Source organism: Podarcis gaigeae (assembly GCF_964106915.1).
Source record: "Podarcis gaigeae genome assembly, chromosome: 9".
Taxonomy (NCBI): Eukaryota; Metazoa; Chordata; class Lepidosauria; order Squamata; family Lacertidae; genus Podarcis; species Podarcis gaigeae.
Genome location: NC_139685.1, coordinates 41568749 through 41586360, shown reverse-complemented (window position 1 = coordinate 41586360; position 17612 = coordinate 41568749). Strand labels below are relative to the sequence as shown.

At 39.1% G+C, this 17612-nt stretch overlaps 1 protein-coding gene across 4 annotated transcripts in view; it reads right to left on the bottom strand.

Moving 5' to 3' along the window:
• Positions 1–17612, bottom strand: part of LRBA (LPS responsive beige-like anchor protein) — a 356696-nt gene that overhangs the window by 157052 nt on the left and 182032 nt on the right. For all 4 annotated transcript variants that reach the window (XM_083755165.1, XM_083755167.1, XM_083755166.1 and 1 more), the window contains exon 38: positions 12067–12191. In XM_083755165.1, the coding sequence (XP_083611291.1) occupies positions 12067–12191 (125 nt within the window). The remainder of the gene's footprint in view (positions 1–12066; positions 12192–17612) is intronic.

Genomic DNA, 17612 nt, shown 5'->3' with positions numbered 1-17612 from the left:
TCCAATATGCGCTACCGGTTTGTATTTTTTCCAAAAAAAAAAAAAAAAAAGATCGTCAACAATCCTCTGCAGAACGATAAATGCCAGACTGCCACATGATTTGAAATGCTCAGACGGCGACATGGAGAGAGCCAGAGCCCCTCTGCCTGTTTACTCAGCACCGCTGAATTCATTGACACTTGCGGGCGAGGCAGCGCGCGCAGGAGGACTCCAGCCTTTTAGAGAGCGCAAGTGAATGATATGTACAGAGAGGCTACCAGGCGCTTCAGCATCGACGGGGACTTTCCCTCGCACCAATAAAGGGACGAGTCCTCTAGACGCACACGCACTCCCTGGAGTACAGACGAATAGATTTGGCTATGCGCGCTCTGGCAGGAGGGGAGGAGGAGGGTAGCTTTTCAAAACACACACACACACACACACACACACACACACACACACACACACCCTTCTCTATAGCGGGAGCGCCAACGCCAGCCCTCCAGCACAGGAAGTCACTCTAGACTTACACAGAAGCTTGCACCTTCAAAGGATGCGGGAGGTGAACGGAAAGGTTATCAGCGTTAAGAGATCTGTGAATTTTTAAACACTACAGGGGCTCAAGCTAGTGGAGAGTGCTTGGGTTACCAAGGCTGCTATCCTATGGACGCTTAATTAATTGGAAGTCAACCATCTTCAATCCAGTGCCATTTACGTCGGACTAAGCGTACAAGGCTGCAATCTGATTGCACTTACCAGGAAAGAAAGCCCAACTGAACCAGGGTCTTATTTCTGTGCAAACGCTTGACAGGCTGGGCTGAATTTACAGCAAGCTTGTACTCTCTCATCCGAACAACATCGAATCCAGCATAATCTCAGACTCTCCAACCAAAACCAGAATATTTTTAATGTAACATATTCTAATCAAAGGTACATGGCAGGAACACAACAATGACTATCAATACCAACTCTTTTAAAATGCATAAACCCACTGTGTGTTTACCAATTTGGGCTAAATGCATCTTGAGTTTCAGGAGAACGCCACACACACTCCTATTCTGTTCCAAACTATGCTGTCTTTCTATGTTTAAATGCATTTTCTTCTTATTTTAAACTGACAAGAAGAAACAGATAGGAGGCAGCAATTCACTACTTATCTCACTATTACTCTCCATGTTGCAGCTGGAGAACATAGGAAATGTATTCAGATTTCTATTACTCAAAAGAGCTGCAAACTTGTGCATAATTTTGGGTAGCCTTAAAAGCAACATATTGGACTATGTCTCCTTTTGGAATCATGCCAAACACATCCCGGCTAGCCAGTTTCAACACGTTGCTCATTACTTTTTGATTATTGCCATACATGGCTTGAGGTTCCAGGGGCTTATTTTTAAAAAACCTTTAATCTGCAAACATTTACAGAGGAAAGCAATCCCTAGTGGCCATACATAAAGCTTAATTGTCTCTGTAAACATGTGAACATAAATTTCAAGTAAAACTTTACATTAGCACAATAGGCAAACCAACCATTTGGGTACCTAAGAATTCAGTTTTTAAAAGACAGAAGTTTAATCCGCAATAAAAGGCCATTTTTCATCTCACACATTTTCCTACAAACAAACAGCTTTTAAAATTTATTCGTAAATGTTTGTTTACAGTACTGGTCAAAGGGGAAGAGAATTTTACACACACACACTTTCTTTTTCTTCGTTCAAATGTACCAGAAGATATAACCAAACAAAACTCTGGTTCTGGAATTATTCAATGAGAGTTGAAAAACCTCTTGTCATGGAAAATATGCAGCTGATATTTAGAAAGGTTTTCCTGTAATTAACTCCCCCTTGAGGATTTTAAGTTAGCAGCAGTAAAATTACCTACAGTATTCTAATACACAACATATGCACTAACATTCAATTCTCAGTGGTCTAATAGCTTTCCGAAGAAGAATTTTATTTTTAATTAAAATAAGATGACTACTACAATAAGCTAAAATAAAATAAAACAGATAATGAACATGTTTATAAATTCTGACAACATGTGTCTGTAGCTTGGTACACAATGCACTTTTAAAATCAGCACTTACATGCAGATGTTTGAGAGTTTCACTTTATTCTGTACTTTGGTGATCTTTCTGTCTTAATTACACTAATGTTCTCATTTAAAATTACTGGTATCTATTTCATTTATTTAAAATTCAGTTTGAAAGTCAAAATGGGTCAATTACAGGAATGTTTCTGGTAAAATTTCTACAGGTGTTAATAATTTTCTCTAGCTTTCTTTTGCCAGAATTTCCCAATAATATAACAGAGGATACTCCTATGTAGTCAATTTACTAGGATACTATTATAGGATGTAAAATACACTGGAAACGCATATGTAAGGGTTCACAATTTCCCCACGTCTATATGCTTGCTGTGGGTAAGTAACTCTAGCAGATTGTGTAAGTATTTTGGAATTCACACTGTTACTGCTCAAGTTCTCACTTATAGCTGGGTGAAGCAAAAGTCTCAACTCATGGCAAGAGCTAACAGGCATCTCATCTGGCATGTTGCATATTTTGCTATTTTACTCTTTCTTTGAACACCAAGGACCAATCATACCACCATAAGCATTCTTTTAAAGAACTATTGTTCATTTCAAACATGGTTCATGTAAATGGAGCTGTTCTTCAAACTAACCTAAGATGTAAAAGAAAACAACCCTGCGGAGTGCATAAAATTTAGTTCTGGTTCTAGATATGGGTTTAAAATTTATGCCATACAAAGGGATGACACACACCACAAAATGAGCAACAGGGCCCCCAGTATAATAAATATTATATATATGCAAGTAGTATGCGTGTCTAAACACAACTATATACAGTGGTACCTCGGGTTAAGAACTTAATTTGTTCTGGAGGTCTGTTCTTAACCTGAAACTGTTCTTAACCTGAAGCACCACTTTAGATAATGGGGCCTCCTGCTGCCGCTGCACCGCTGCTCGACGATTTCTGTTCTCATCCTGAAGCAAAGTTATTAACCCAAGGTAATATTTCTGTCTTAGCAGAGTCTGTAACCTGAAGCATATGTAACCTGAAATGTATGTAACCCAAGGTACCACTGTAATTATTTGCCCAGATGTATTTTATTGTTGCACCCACACTCTGTTCATAGATGCATTGTTATAAATACATGCATGATTCTCACTCTCATGAAGAGATGCTGAAGTATGGGAGCAAGGCAACCTTTCTAGCCAAGCAAAGTATAAAAAGCATTATTTAACAAAACAGCTTCTATGTAATTTGGAATAGAAATCTCCCAAAATAAAGTTTTACAAGACATTGGATTAGATCCTATAGTTTGGTCAATGCAGTGGATTTCATGTGCATGAAACAGGAATTTGCTGACTCCATCTGCAGCCCCCAAACTTGCTTGCGGCAGCCGAAGAACCTGTTAAATGCTATGGGATATGATGTGGAGGAGATACAGAGGGACAGGGCTGTTCCAAGCCATGCCCATCGTCCAAAGTGAGCGAAGCAGATACTTGGGATCCAAGCCATAATTTTTGCCATTTGAGATAGCAACAAGCCAAGTCCCTAGTTAGTTCTCTGTGGGGATAAGGGGGGCAGGTTATAGTTCTGCAGACTTGAATATGCAAGCCTTAGTATGATCAAGACTTCAGACTACAGTGACATGCATAGGGACATGCTACATATATAGCATGGTACCCAGCACCCTACTACACAACAATATTGTTTGCCAACAACCTGTCTGGTGATCTGACAGGCTGAAAGTTTTGCTGGAGTATCATATAGTAGATTGTCATATGCAATAGTTGATAGATATCTGGGGAAACAATAGACCTGAAGCAATTGTACCAATGTATTTCCAAGGTAGAATTCTTCAGAATTTAGCCCAAGACAGTCGAGTGAGAACTGAGTAATTTATAGGTCAAAACACCCTCTGAATGACAGTGCTTTCACCTGCTGACATAATTGTGGAAATTAATTCTGGCATTTAAGATAGAAAAGTAGTGACAGATGAGCACATGACTGACATCTGGTGCTTGTATGGGAAGTAGAGTTGAAATGACAGGATGGAGTCCTGTATACTGAGGTACTGAACAAAGCTTGTTCCAGAACCAGGCTGTGATGAAAGCTTAAATTTCTCACAGTTAACAAAACATTTGTGATTATAAGAGAGGGGTTTCCCCCCCTTTTACTTTATACCAGGGAGCGAGCAACTTGAAGGCCACATTAGGTCCAGTATAGGATATGATCCTCAAACCACATCCACCTGCCCGACACCTGGTGCCATAGATGACATTTGGTGTGGGGCTGGTGGACATGCAGGTGCATTCTTGGCAAGCAAGGCTTGCTATTGGTGCCCATCATCTGATCAGCAGTGGCAGTGGCATCTGATCAGCCCTGGCTACAGACTTCTCAAAAAGCAACTCTGCAGTATAGCTGATACCTGCCCCAAATGGGCTTGCTATAAGACCCAACCAGCTGATCAGAGTTTACAGCAAGCACTGCTAGGATGATATTCCTTTTTATCGCTGACTTGAAATACAGGCAACCTCCATTTTAGGTGCGAACCGATATGTGTGCGATTTCACACACACGCACAGTGCCGAACCAAAAAATATCAGAATACCAGTAACATAATAAAAGACGCCATTAAAGGGTGGGGCAGGGCAGAGGTAGAATGGGGTGTTTCTATTGCACATTATTTCATGAAAGCATGCAATGTCCTGGAACAGAACCCCTGTACAAATCAGGAGTTGCCTATAAATTCAATTTTTCCTCTTGATTTTTTTTTACAAAAGAATTGGTCTTAGTTATTGTATTATATGTTTTGTTTAAATAGTTTTCTAAAGCATTTGAAAATTATATAAATACTGAAAAGTATAAATACTGAAAAATAAATAAATAAGACGTGCTTATTTTCATTAAGCTTCTTCCTGCTGTTCTTTCAAACCTTCCGCAAAAACTACTACATCAGCAAAATCCTTCCTCACCCGCCAACAGGTTCATCTTTTCTGCAACTCATTTTCTGTTCTGATTATTCCTTATCAATCTCTATTTTCTTTCTCCATCAGTCTTCATCATTTATATACCAATACCAATTTGAGTCTTCCGGCACTCATGTTTATGTAGCCCAAAGTACAACACACATGAGGTACCAGCAGACAGTGTTATAATCCTGACATTTGCAAAATACACAAACAAAAAAGGTAGGGGAAAATATATACGGGGGAGAACAAACAACCTCGCCCCATAACAATGTGTCATGGCCAAGTGAAAAACAGTGACAAACAGGTGGAAGGGGAGAATAGAATAGAATGGCTGGATTTGAAGATCAGAGACACCTAGATTGATATGTAGAAAAAGCCATTGTTTGCAGGGGAACCCAAGCTGTTTTGAAATGTCCCCTAGGGATGGAAGAAAGAGTTGCTCATATAAAATCAGAAGTGAGGCTACTGAAATAGTCTGCTCATTCCTGCTTCCAGACCCAATGAAGCACTTATCGCATAGCAAAGGGACACAATCCGTCGGCTTACTTGCAAAGGAGTTGCATTTTAAAACATTTTTAAATGTTTTCATCTGTGAGCCAACTCTTATTTTTATCAGAACTCGCAAGCACAGGAAACATGTTGGAATATGTTGAAACAGTTTATTGTAGGGGCCCCACTTGTCTAATACCAAGTTCAAGTCTTTGAACAAGCATTTTTATAGAGCCAAAATGTCACCCAAGCAAAAGATGATGGTATCAGCAGATGCAGAATAACCCTGAAGTTTGCAGAAGTAAATATTTTTTTTAAAAAAATAATAATAATAAAGGGAACAATCCTCCCAAATGAAGACTTAACATATTCATGCCCAAAGACTGAGTGTTGAAAAGGGTGATGAAAACCCTGAAAAGTAGGTAGAAGGGGAAATGGAATGGAAATGCTTTAGATAATGTAAAAGGGTTGGAGTTCTGCTTCAAAGGCTCACATGGTTTTCTGAGTTTCTCCCCCAATATAATCAGGATTCTTGTCATGGACTGGCTGGATGCAGAGGACTGGTGGGAGGCACCAGCTGGAGAACCCTTAAGAAAGGAGGGCTCAGAGCCAGGGGATTGGAGGTGGGATGATGATGAGTAGTCAGAGGGAGAAGAGGGAGCAAACTGGGAGGAGGAGGAGGGTGTCAGAAGCAAATGAGGTAACAGAGTTTAGTGGAAGAGGCTGTGGTAAAAACAGAGGTTGGAGAGGATGGGACCCAAGAGGCAGAGATGAGGCAGGCTGCTGAAGAAGCCAGGAAGTCTCCCCCTCCTGCAACCAGTTCCCCTCCCTGCTGGTCTCCCAGAACCAGTAGAGGTATGAAGAGGGTGGAGCAAAAGCAAACAAAGGTGTCAGAGTCTCAGATTGCATGGGAAGGACCTGGGGAAGGAGGAGACTTAGGGAGCTGTGGGAAGGCATGGACCTTGCAACTGCCTCAGTGAAGAAATATCTATTGGGAAGAACTGCTGTACTCACTAGGCCTGAGCTGTTTTGTTTCTTTGAATAAAGAGTTAACTTCACTGAAGCTGGGTGAGTTATTGCTGACCTGCTCCTGTCACCCACTCCTGCCAATTCTGTGTCCACTGCTCAATCCTTATTGAGCTGTCATTGGGGTTTCCCCAGCTCCAAAACATTTTTTTGTCTTTCTGCACATCTTTTGAGCCTGCTGATGCCTCCCTCTTGTGCACAGGTGGGTCCATTTTGGCTACATAAGTTGCAGCATTCAGAGAATTGAGTTGAGCTTGTTATTAGTAAATACACTTGGGGCCTACAATAAAGTATTGTAGTCTTGAGTTCTTCTGTTTATGAATCTACCTATGTCACTGTTATATCGGGTCAGCTCCACCTACCTGTTAAACTCGACCTGAGATGGATGGAGGAAATATTAATTGGTCTGCCGATCTGATATGGTTCCCCACCCCTGAGGTAAGTATGTATGGAACAAGATGAAACTGTTTAGAACCCATGAGGAACAAGGCTCTGGTTCAGCTCTTGTATAACACTAACCATTAGCTTTTGTCTCAATACACACATGAACACATGTATCAGAAGGGAAATGAGATAGTCACAAGGCTATTTTTATATTTCATGCAACAAGACTTATATCACCCTGAAAACAAACAGGAACCCTAAATGTTAAAGGGAAGGGAAGGAAGTGGCCAGTACAATTTACTGCAGTTTTGTTGTCAAGTTTCACCGAGTAGCTCAATTTTAACAAATCTTGCAATTTCACTGTTGTTGTTTTTTTGAATATTACAGAAAATCCTATTCTTCCACCTGAACTGTACGCCTTTTTATCAAGAACTAATCTGTTAAGAGTTTTCAAAAGGGTTAAGGTTGTGGAATGTTACAGACAATTCTCTCCTTTTTTTCAGTGAACGGTGCTGATTTCTACAAGGCACACCAAGTTTAAAACAGATTCTTCCAAAGACTAGTTTCACTGAGTTACAAAATGCAAAAATAAAGTTTGAGCAGTTGCTTTTCCAGATCGACATTTACAAATAACCATTTTGGATGTCCTCCCCCATCCTGGCAACCTGGCCTTTGAAAAATATCCTACAGTCCTTTTTCCCAAGCAATTTAATGTGTGCTTGGGAAGGGCAATTAAATTGTCAGAATTTTTTAAAAAAATGTTTTAAACTAGAAGGTAGCCTGGAGTACAGTCATGGGGTTGATATTGATTGTCTGAACAGAGAACATTAGTCTTCAGGTATTTACTCTGCCACCTCTGCACCAGAGGCTCTCCTTCAAATCAAATCAATCCCTTGAAGAGATGGCTACTGAAATACATAAATGAGGCTGCAACAGAGCTGATTTTTGCTCTCTAGGCATTACTATGTCTTGGTTTCTGATTGTTTTTGAATCTTTTCCACTTCTTCCAATTGTAAACTTTAACAGACTGCATCCTCTTGGGTAGGAGCTATGGGAACAGCCCTTTTCCCATTTGAAATCCATTGTAAAACCCACTATTTAAATGGAAACAGGATTACAATTACATCTTATTTTGTTTCAATATTTAATCTGTATAGTGTGAATTCTGCCACAATGCAGAACACCAGTTTTAGTATGAACTATGCTAATTGTGAGATATTAATAATAGACTTGTTTATTTTTATTCTGGATTTATAAGTAAAGCAGTTTACAAGGTAAACTAAAGTAAGCAGAATTTGTAAGTAAAAGGAATCATTCGACAGTCTAACAAAAGAAAACATTCCCCACTGGAAAGACTATCAGCCTGATCCACATCCCAAATACTTGGAATTAAACCAAAGCTGTTCCCCCTTGAACAAAATGGGTATGAATCCAGTTGCTTTGAGATAAATGGATTTTGGAATGGAGTGTATATAATTGAAATAGAATGCTCTGTAATTAATTATTAAAAAGAAACCACAGGACAGAAGAACAGAAGTCCACCAGGAATGTTGGTGACATCCTAAATGCAGGAACATAGATTCGAAAGGAAGGTCACCAGAATTGTAGTTCAGATCATATCTTATAAGATGTCATACTCATTTATTATCAAAGTGCCATTTTAATTGCAATTATACATTACCATATACTCCACTGTGGTCCCTCTTGTAAAGGTCCTCCATGCACTAAGTTCCAACATCAGAGGCAGTGTAGAAAAGCATCCTCAGTTAACTGTTTCACTTTCATGAAACTCCCTAACTCCCTTCCTAAAGGCCAGGCATATCCAAAGTCCCTTTCGGGGGCCTAATCTGGCCCGCCGGTCAATTAAATTCAGTGGCAGTATATGTCCTGGGGTAAAATCCTTAAAAAAAGCTAAAAAGCTCAACAACTTTGGTCAACAACACATGTTGTTCAGATCATCAAATCTGGCCCTCTTTGAAAAAAGTTTGGGCATGCCTGCTATAGACGTCTGCTGAGACACTAGCCTGAATGCACTTTGCAAGGTGCATAACTTCCATTTCAAATGGTCATTCCTTCCACTTTTTTTTTTTGCTACACAAACTATATTCAAGTATGTCTTGCTACAATGGAGAACCCTGCTCCACAATCACAGAAATATCTCTAACACATATCCACATACAGCTAGTTCCCATGATACTTTTCTCCACGTAGATGGAGGGACTGTATGAAAAAAGAATTTTGTGAACCTGCTCTGAGACGTTTTCATTTTGCACAAGTTTATGCTGCCTGGGTTAAAATTCTGTGTACCCTGGGAATCTCTATTTAGTAAAGTCACAATGTTTAATTGGTTAATTCACAGTTTTTAAAACTTTCATGCAACTCTAAGAATCAGAAAGAATTTTTTCAAATTAAAAACCCATTATTTTGAATGCAAATTCTTATAAATACTGCAGATCAGCAACTATATTAAAGAAGACATGTTCCAATGCTAGCTATGAGATACTCATGTATCATCAAAACAAAGTATCCTTCACGCTTCAGTAACTAATTGGCAACTAACTAATGACTGCCGAGTTGTACAACAGAAATCCACTAGTACAATGGAATTTCTAGTTTCTCTCCTCTGCCCTCCAGAACCCACATGCCCCTCTAAATTTGCTCCACAGTCCCCCTAACCCTACAGAACAGATTTGGGAGTAGGGGAAGGAGATGTCCCAGTGCACAAGCCACATTAGAACCCACCCAATGTTTTACTCATAGGCAAATGTAATCAATAATCCAATCAATATTATCAACTATAACTCATAATGAAAGAACTAAGCTTTCTTTAACTATGGGGCAACCTTATTATTTAGACTTTCAAGCCACCATCTACAGTTCCTTGTGTTTATGGTTCATTTGAATCTCAAAAGAATTGACATCTACTGTTATAAAGGAAATTAGGGTTTCCTACTAAGTGCACACAAGGAAATTGGTGGCGCTGTGGGTTAAACCACAGAGCCTAGGGCTTGCCGATCAGAAGGTCAGCGGTTTGAATCCCCGCAACGGGGTGAGCTGCCGTTGCTCAGTCCCTGCTCCTGTCAACCTAGCAGTTCGAAAGCACGTCAAAGTGCAACTAGATAAATAGGATCTGCTTCAGCGGGAATGTAAACGGCGTTTCCGTGTGCTGCTCTGGTTCGCCAGAAGCGGCTTAGTCATGCTGGCCACATGACCCAGAAGCTCTATGCCAGTTCCCTCGGCCAATAAAGCGACATGAGCGCCGCAGCCCCAGAGTCGGCCACAACTGGACCTAATGGTCAGGGGTCCCTTTACCTTTACCTTATTAAGTGCACACAAGCCTTGAACTCACTTAAGCAGTTTGTTAGATCTCAGCTGCTTCATTTTATTTTATTTTATTTTTTAAAATATTTGCTTTTTGCTACTTACACTGAGCCCCCAGAATTAGACAGGTCCAAATAAAGAAATAGTTGCCTTAATAGTGTTCTTTACTTTCTCTGATTCAAAAAGCTATGTTTAATCTTGATGATGGCAACTGAGATCAGAAGACCTATCACAGGGCTGGTACTTATTCTACTTACTCAACTCCCTTTGAAGCAATTCACTTATTGGACTGTATTAAAACTGGTGCATATGGTTGACCATTTTCTACAATAACTACAGTGAGAAATGACAGATTGTACAGTACATTATTTTTGTCACCTGTACCATTCTACAGAACTTAGCACATTCCCAATGTATGCAATGTAAGAGTGTTTGTCACATGTGACTATGACAAACAGTAGTGAAATTTTAGTTTTTAAGACTGTCTGAAAAACAATTTGTGCATTCTTCAGAAGTATTATCCAGTTGGATTATTACTACTATAATATTGCACACTGCATTGCTTTTAACAATAAGGAGACAAATGAATATTTAAAAATGACTAAAATATTAATTGTTCTTTAATATGAATGGTTAAAGTATTTCATAAAGTGTGCAACTGAGCCACATTAGAAAAGTTGAAATTAAATGTTGGCAGTTAATTATTGCAAATATGAGAAGGCGTATCAGCTTTACTAAAGTATCAAGCTTTACTAAAGCTAAGTATATAGAAACAAAGACAATTTGCACTCTTGAAGCCTTTAGTGTACAGTAGAACAAAATATACAAGCAGTTTCAAAGCAGAAGAAGCCTAATTAATTCAACATCTCATTTCTCCCTTTCTTCTTTAGCAGAAGATGAGAGGATCTAAGACCATTGTGATTAGATCACATTATTGACTCTTCCCTGTTTGGTCATTTATTTCAAAGGACTTACGTCATATTTGGCATTATAGTTGCTGACATATTTGAAGACATTAGTGCAAGAGGTTAAGATGCTTGGGCCCAGAACAAACTTTCCAAATTATGTTGCCCTCCCAGACACCCATACAACACTAACATAATTTCAAATAGAAATTACCACTAAAAAAAATAAATAGAAAATGTGAGTTAAATTGGAAAATGGGAAATAACTATTCAATGAGAGTTTGATAACTTGCCCCCTGCGCCAATATTCACTTCCAAAGTATTTGTAATAAGAAATATTAAATCTCAGTTTTAAACTAATTTTCAGTATAATTTGTTTGATTTGGCTCATTTTTATAGGAAAGCATAACACATGGTAATACTGAGTTTTAAAATAATTACAGATAAATAACTACCTTTAAACATAGTATATCTTCTTCTAATGTATTTCTGATTTGGAGAATACATGTTCTCTGGTTTGCATTACTTCAATTAAGACAAAATGAGCTAACATGTAGGAGAATTAAACAGGGTTCCTGAAAATATAGTAAGCTCTGTACACAGTCTTCATATTCTGCTGACATTAATTGAAATAATCAGTGGGGATTTTTTCAAAGGGAAAATATGCCTTGCTCATACTGCTACAGTTCATGTAAGGTAATTTGTCACAAAACCATACGAAGGGAATAAAGGAATCTTCTACCTTTGTCTCAAATCACTGCTAAGTTCAGCCTCCTATGCAAAGGATTTGTACAGGGAGATGCCATTAAGATATAATTAGGTCTTGAAATGCACAGGTCAGGGAAAGAAACTTAAGGGACCTCTGAATGTGAGAGTGTTTCACCTCCTCTCAGATGACTGGAGCTTGAAGCTCCTTTGCCATGCACTGTACCTGCTGCTATTGTCAAGAAGCAGATTTTACACTGACCATGGTCTATGGCTGTTTTTAACGTCGCTTCAGGATGTGTCGATCCAAGGGGGTTACGCACAAATCGTCGCCGGCGCCGCAAGTCATCTTCCCAGTAGTCAAGGCGCCAGAACTCACGAGGACGACTACAATGAAACAGAGGAACCACATATGTTAGCAATTATCAAACAGCATGGTAGCACTGAATTTCTGCATAAAGCTTTCCTTGTTTGCTCTTTTTCTTTTTCAAAAAAGCACCCTAAGCCCTTTTCTGCGATCTTAAAACTTAGGTATGTCCTTGAAAATAACAATATCACCTTCCAGTCTGAGGAACTCCTTTCCCTTCCCCCCCCCCTTGGAAGGTGAAATGAGCACTAAATACATCATTTTGAAATGAATTGCTGACAGTGTGATCAGTTTCCCAACACTCTAGTGGCATGTGCTCCGATTTCAGCCTCATTTCAGCCTCAGCAGGGCACCTTTCTCAGTGACTGCATTTATAAACCAGAATAGGGAACAGGCTATTATAAATATGGTATAGCATTACCTATATTAATCAAAGTCTGTCCCCCTTCATTTTTCTTCCTAATTTGTGCCTTTTTGCACAAGGTCAGTAAATCATACCACAAATTCTTGGTCAAGAAAGTGTTAACTTTAATGAATACTTCTGTTACATGATTATGCATGTGATAATAAAATATTACTCTGTTTAGATGTGCAGGAATTTAATTAAAATAATCTCTTAAAATATTCATTACTTTTAGCCCCTGAGGCTTAGAACAACACAAGAAAATACATTTCGTTTCCATTTCCTGTTTTTAAATAAACCATTCCAGGAGAGTAAAACAGCAATCTATTTTCAAACAAATCTGATTGGATTTCTGTTTTATGTAGCTGCATGTTTCCATTTAATTAAGAACAGCATGTTATGGTGCACAATATCGAAGGTATACTTTTTAAAATTTACATTTAGAAAAAGGTTCTATCACACTTGTTATTTTCCACACTGTATTATTCAAATATACATAGATCGTTTTAATATGGCTATATATAAATGCCAGTTCCTATCTTGTTATGTGATCATGAGCGAGTGTGCTGTAAAACTGTATATTAACCATTAAAAACTGCAAAAACAGCAAATTCAGGTGCATGTTCATACCTATATATGCAAATGCATTGTATTATATGTAAAGTAATAAAGCCTACAGGAATAACACTAGAGATCTACAGCCAACATCTGCATGCTCCAATTACAAAATTAGAATTTTATTTATAAAAGAATGGCTCCTTCAAGAATGGCTCCTCCAAGAATGGCAAACCAACACTACAAACTATAATTTCATTTCTTTTCATGAGCTAATAATCATTGTATATCTGACAACCCTGACAAATTAATAGGTCTGATTAATTTATAGATTACAAATGATTGGACACACAATATCTGTATTCCTCTTCTTTAATTATTTAGACTCCAGAAAGAGAAAATATTTTTTGTTAGAGTGAATCTAGCTATCTAAAAGAAGAGCTACAAGCCTACTACACAGTTAGAGTCATTAATTCTTTTTAAAGTCCACATTCGATAATAACGCATTGTACAAAAAATAATACATGCAAAATGTGAATTTTCATTAATAAATTCAATTCAGGTCTTATTTGAATGCATCTTAACTGAATGCTCTGCATTGCATTTTTACTATTTTTAAACATACACAGAATTGAGGAGCTTATTTCCTGCAGAATTTATAAAAGCACAGTTATATGCATAAGAAAAAGCTACATTTGCTCAAAGCGTGATTAATAACTTAAAATTCTCCATTAGCGATTGCAAAAAAAGGCAGAACGCAGCTGGCTATGTGTATGCATTTGATAGTCATGGAGCATGGATAGCCACTTCATCATTCTGCCTTCCTTCATTTATCTGTTAAAATTACTATCAAATATCAAGTAGGATAGAGTCGTGAATCACAAACTGCTCGTCATTTTCAGGGGAATGATACAATGAGAGTCTATTCATCAGTATGGCAATCGGCACAAGTAATTAGTTCCTTAGACTGAGATCTCTTGCAAACCTTATTGTATCCAGTGCCACAAACATATGACAATGAAAAGCTAATGGAGGCTTCTAAAATTTGTTAACTGCTTTGGCCATCAATCCTTCCAGTTCTCTGCACTGCAGTATTATGCAAAGATTGTAAATTATTCATGCCATCCATTCATCTTTCTGCACTTTTGATTAAATTAAACAATGCTGTTTTTTCTGGCTGTAATTGCAACATGTGAAGCAGCTATGTCAAAAGTAAGTAAAAGTAGATGCAACCATGCAGTGAGACATGAACATTTCTGGAAAATTCACCATCTTCAGTCCCCCATCCTGCCTCATTAGATGATAGCTCACGTTTGCCTTAATTAGTTAATGTATAATGACACTGACGCACAGGATGTGTTTTAGGACATCTGCATTAGGAAGAAAACCTGTCCCTGGACACAGAGAATCATTTCTAGAATAGTATAACATTAAAAATAAACACTTTCACTGGATAAGATTTATTAAATGTTGAACCATGAAAGGGAATATCATGAATTCAGTAGCAGGTCAAGTGTTCTTATGAAAATAAGCAAATCAGTTTCAACAGAAGTTGGACAGTATTTCATGAAACAGCCATACCCTTTTACTGCATTTGCCACCACAGGAAGCACACAACCTCAATTCTATTTGGACAATTACTGTATTTTTCGCTCCATAGAACGCACCCGACCATAGGATGCACCTTGTTTTAGAGGGGGAGAACAAGAAATAAAATTCTCCCCCTCTCTGCTCAGCGTCCCTTCAGTGAAGTGGCAGGAGAAACGGAGCCCCTTCCATTTCTCCTCCTGCTTGGCTGAAGAAGCACTGTGCAGCTCTCCTTATCTGCTGAAGCCAGGAGAGTCTTGCTCTCCCAGCTTCAGCGAAAGGAACCTGAAGCCTCCGGAGCACAGCGGGAACTCGCGCTGAACTCCAAAGGCTTCAGGCGGCTATCCCTGAAGCCTGGAGAGTGAGAGGGGTTGGTGCGCACCAACCCCTCTCGCTCTCCAGGCTTCAGTGAAAGCAACGCGAAGCCTCCGGAGCGCGGAGGGAGCACTTCCTCTGCATTTCGGAGGCTTTGCGCTGAAGCCAAGGAGCCTGCATTCGCTCCATAGGACGCACACACATTTCCCCTTAATTTTTGGAGGGGGAAAAGTGCGTCCTATAGAGCGAAAAATACGGTAAATGACACAAAATTAAACCTCTTGTGTTTACCTGATGATTGTGCATAAAAATAAAAACAGCTAAAATATATGAGTGTTTTCTTTCCTTTGTTGTGCTAGATCTGTGGTTATATGTTTTTCTAACAGAGCTATTAAGTTTTACAAAAAGGTTAGATTAGATATTCAGAATGAAAAAGATATTGTGAAGGACTGTGAATTGCTGCCAACCTCTTCTAAAGTTTCTCAGTGTCACGTGCTTGCTATGAAATGATGGTCAGGCAACAGACAGCATCAGCACAACTCCACTTTACCTGTCTCTCATATCTATGCCTTCTATCTTTGCTTGCAGCTAAATGTTCAGGACCAACACATTGCTCGATAAAACAGAAAGTACAAACCAGCATGAGATGCAAGAGCTTGCATTGGCAAGTAAATGGGAGTCAGTCACTTCTAGGAAGAGAAAGGATTTTTAATCTGGAAGGAAAATAGTGGACAGACACTTGCCAGAAATGGAAAGGGGTTGGGTACTATCCATAGCAGATTGAGGAACTAGGGAAATAAAAGAGGTGGTAGCAAGCGAATTGGTTCGTCACTTCTATCCTTAGCCAATATTTTATATTTATTTATGTATTCATAGCCCAATATACTCAATTTTACCACTCTCACGGTGCTCATAAATAATTCAGAGCAATACAACAAGCACACCCCAACATTTCGGCAACAAATTAAAATATATTAAAACAGTATAAAAACACAACATAAACAGAGTCAAAACGAAGTCAAGCAATATTTAGAAGGCCTTGGATTTTTTTTTAAAAGGCCCTTTTCTTACACCAAAACGACACAGGAGTTGGAACCAGATGCCTTGTTGGGTAGAGTATTCTAGAGATGGGGCACTACAATATATTTATTTCTGATTTGCACAGATTCAGGTTTCAGATTTAGGAATTATCAATAATTCTTCTCTTTCACAGGAAGACACACACTTCTTTTACAACAACAACAACACCACCACTTATACAGTGTGGGTGAACAAGGATATAAAAACAGTCTACAACTATCAGTGACTACGTGGTAGAGCATCACAATATTAGCTTCTTGTGGAATTGGTTTTACTTATAAAAGTACAGGAAAGGGACAATGGCTACAGTTGTGTAGGGAGAAAAGGTATTTATGAGAATGGGCAACAAAAAAATGCAGACTAGTCATGAAGTGCATAGATTAGGCTGCTGTTTACTTTGAATCATGCAAAACTTCTGAGAACAACCCAAAATTGTATGACCAAAGCTAGTATTTCACAGAAGTCAGTACAATCCAAAAACATATTGCTGCTGCAATGCCTAAGCTAGAACTGTTGTATAAGGTAAAACTCTATCTGTGTGAAGCGCAATTTTGCAAAACAGAAAACCAGACAGAAAGTACAGTGCAGTAGCCTTAATAAACCACATGCTGTAATGAAAACAGGAGACTAGTCTGGAGCTCATTTCACAAGATGCCTGTTCAAAAGAAAAACATCTCGTGTTTCCTGGGCTGGAGGTTAAATACATCATGCAGGTAAAATGTTTGCTTATGCCTGGTCATGAGTGTGAGTTTTGTGCTGCTGAAGAAAGTGTCTGACTGACAGCTCTAGAAGTTGAGACTATTAATTATGCTCGTAACAGATTCAGTTATGATTATCATCCAATAAACCTTCTCAAAATGTTACCTTAGGCATATCTGAAAGTATCAGAAGTGCCTAAGGGGATGACGAGATGCTAGAGTAGTAGAACATGTGTACTACTCTACAATGTTTTTATATGTACTGTAAGCCACCCAGAGTGGCTAGGGAAACACAGTCAGATGGGTGGGGTGGTGAAGAAGAAGAAGAAGAAGAAGAAGAAGAAGAAGAAGAGGAGGAGGAGGAGGAGGAGGAGGAGGAAGAAGAAGAAAAGTTTGTGCCAACTGACTGCAAAACATAATCCCTTCAAAGTTCAAATGGAGAAAATGGGAATTCTCACTGTGAATTGCTGTTCTCAAGGGGTGGCAGAGAACATGAAGCACTTTTGCGATGCTGCCCCCCTGGAGATGAAGGCACTGTCAAAACACTACCTAGAGACAGAACAGGACACACACAATTTGGGCGTGGGTGAGAAAGCACCTCCTGGGCACCTACTTTGGCTAGAACAGCCTCATTTGGGGGGGGGGGGGAGGACCATCCCCCAGTTTGGGAGCTGAGACCAAGAAAGGATGGCCAAAGTGGGGTTAGGAATTGGAACAGAAACTACAAGATGCTCAAATGACCTCTTCTACATGTGCAGCAGCAGAAGCTGTAAGGAACTATCCCATCCCAAAGTCCCTGGGAC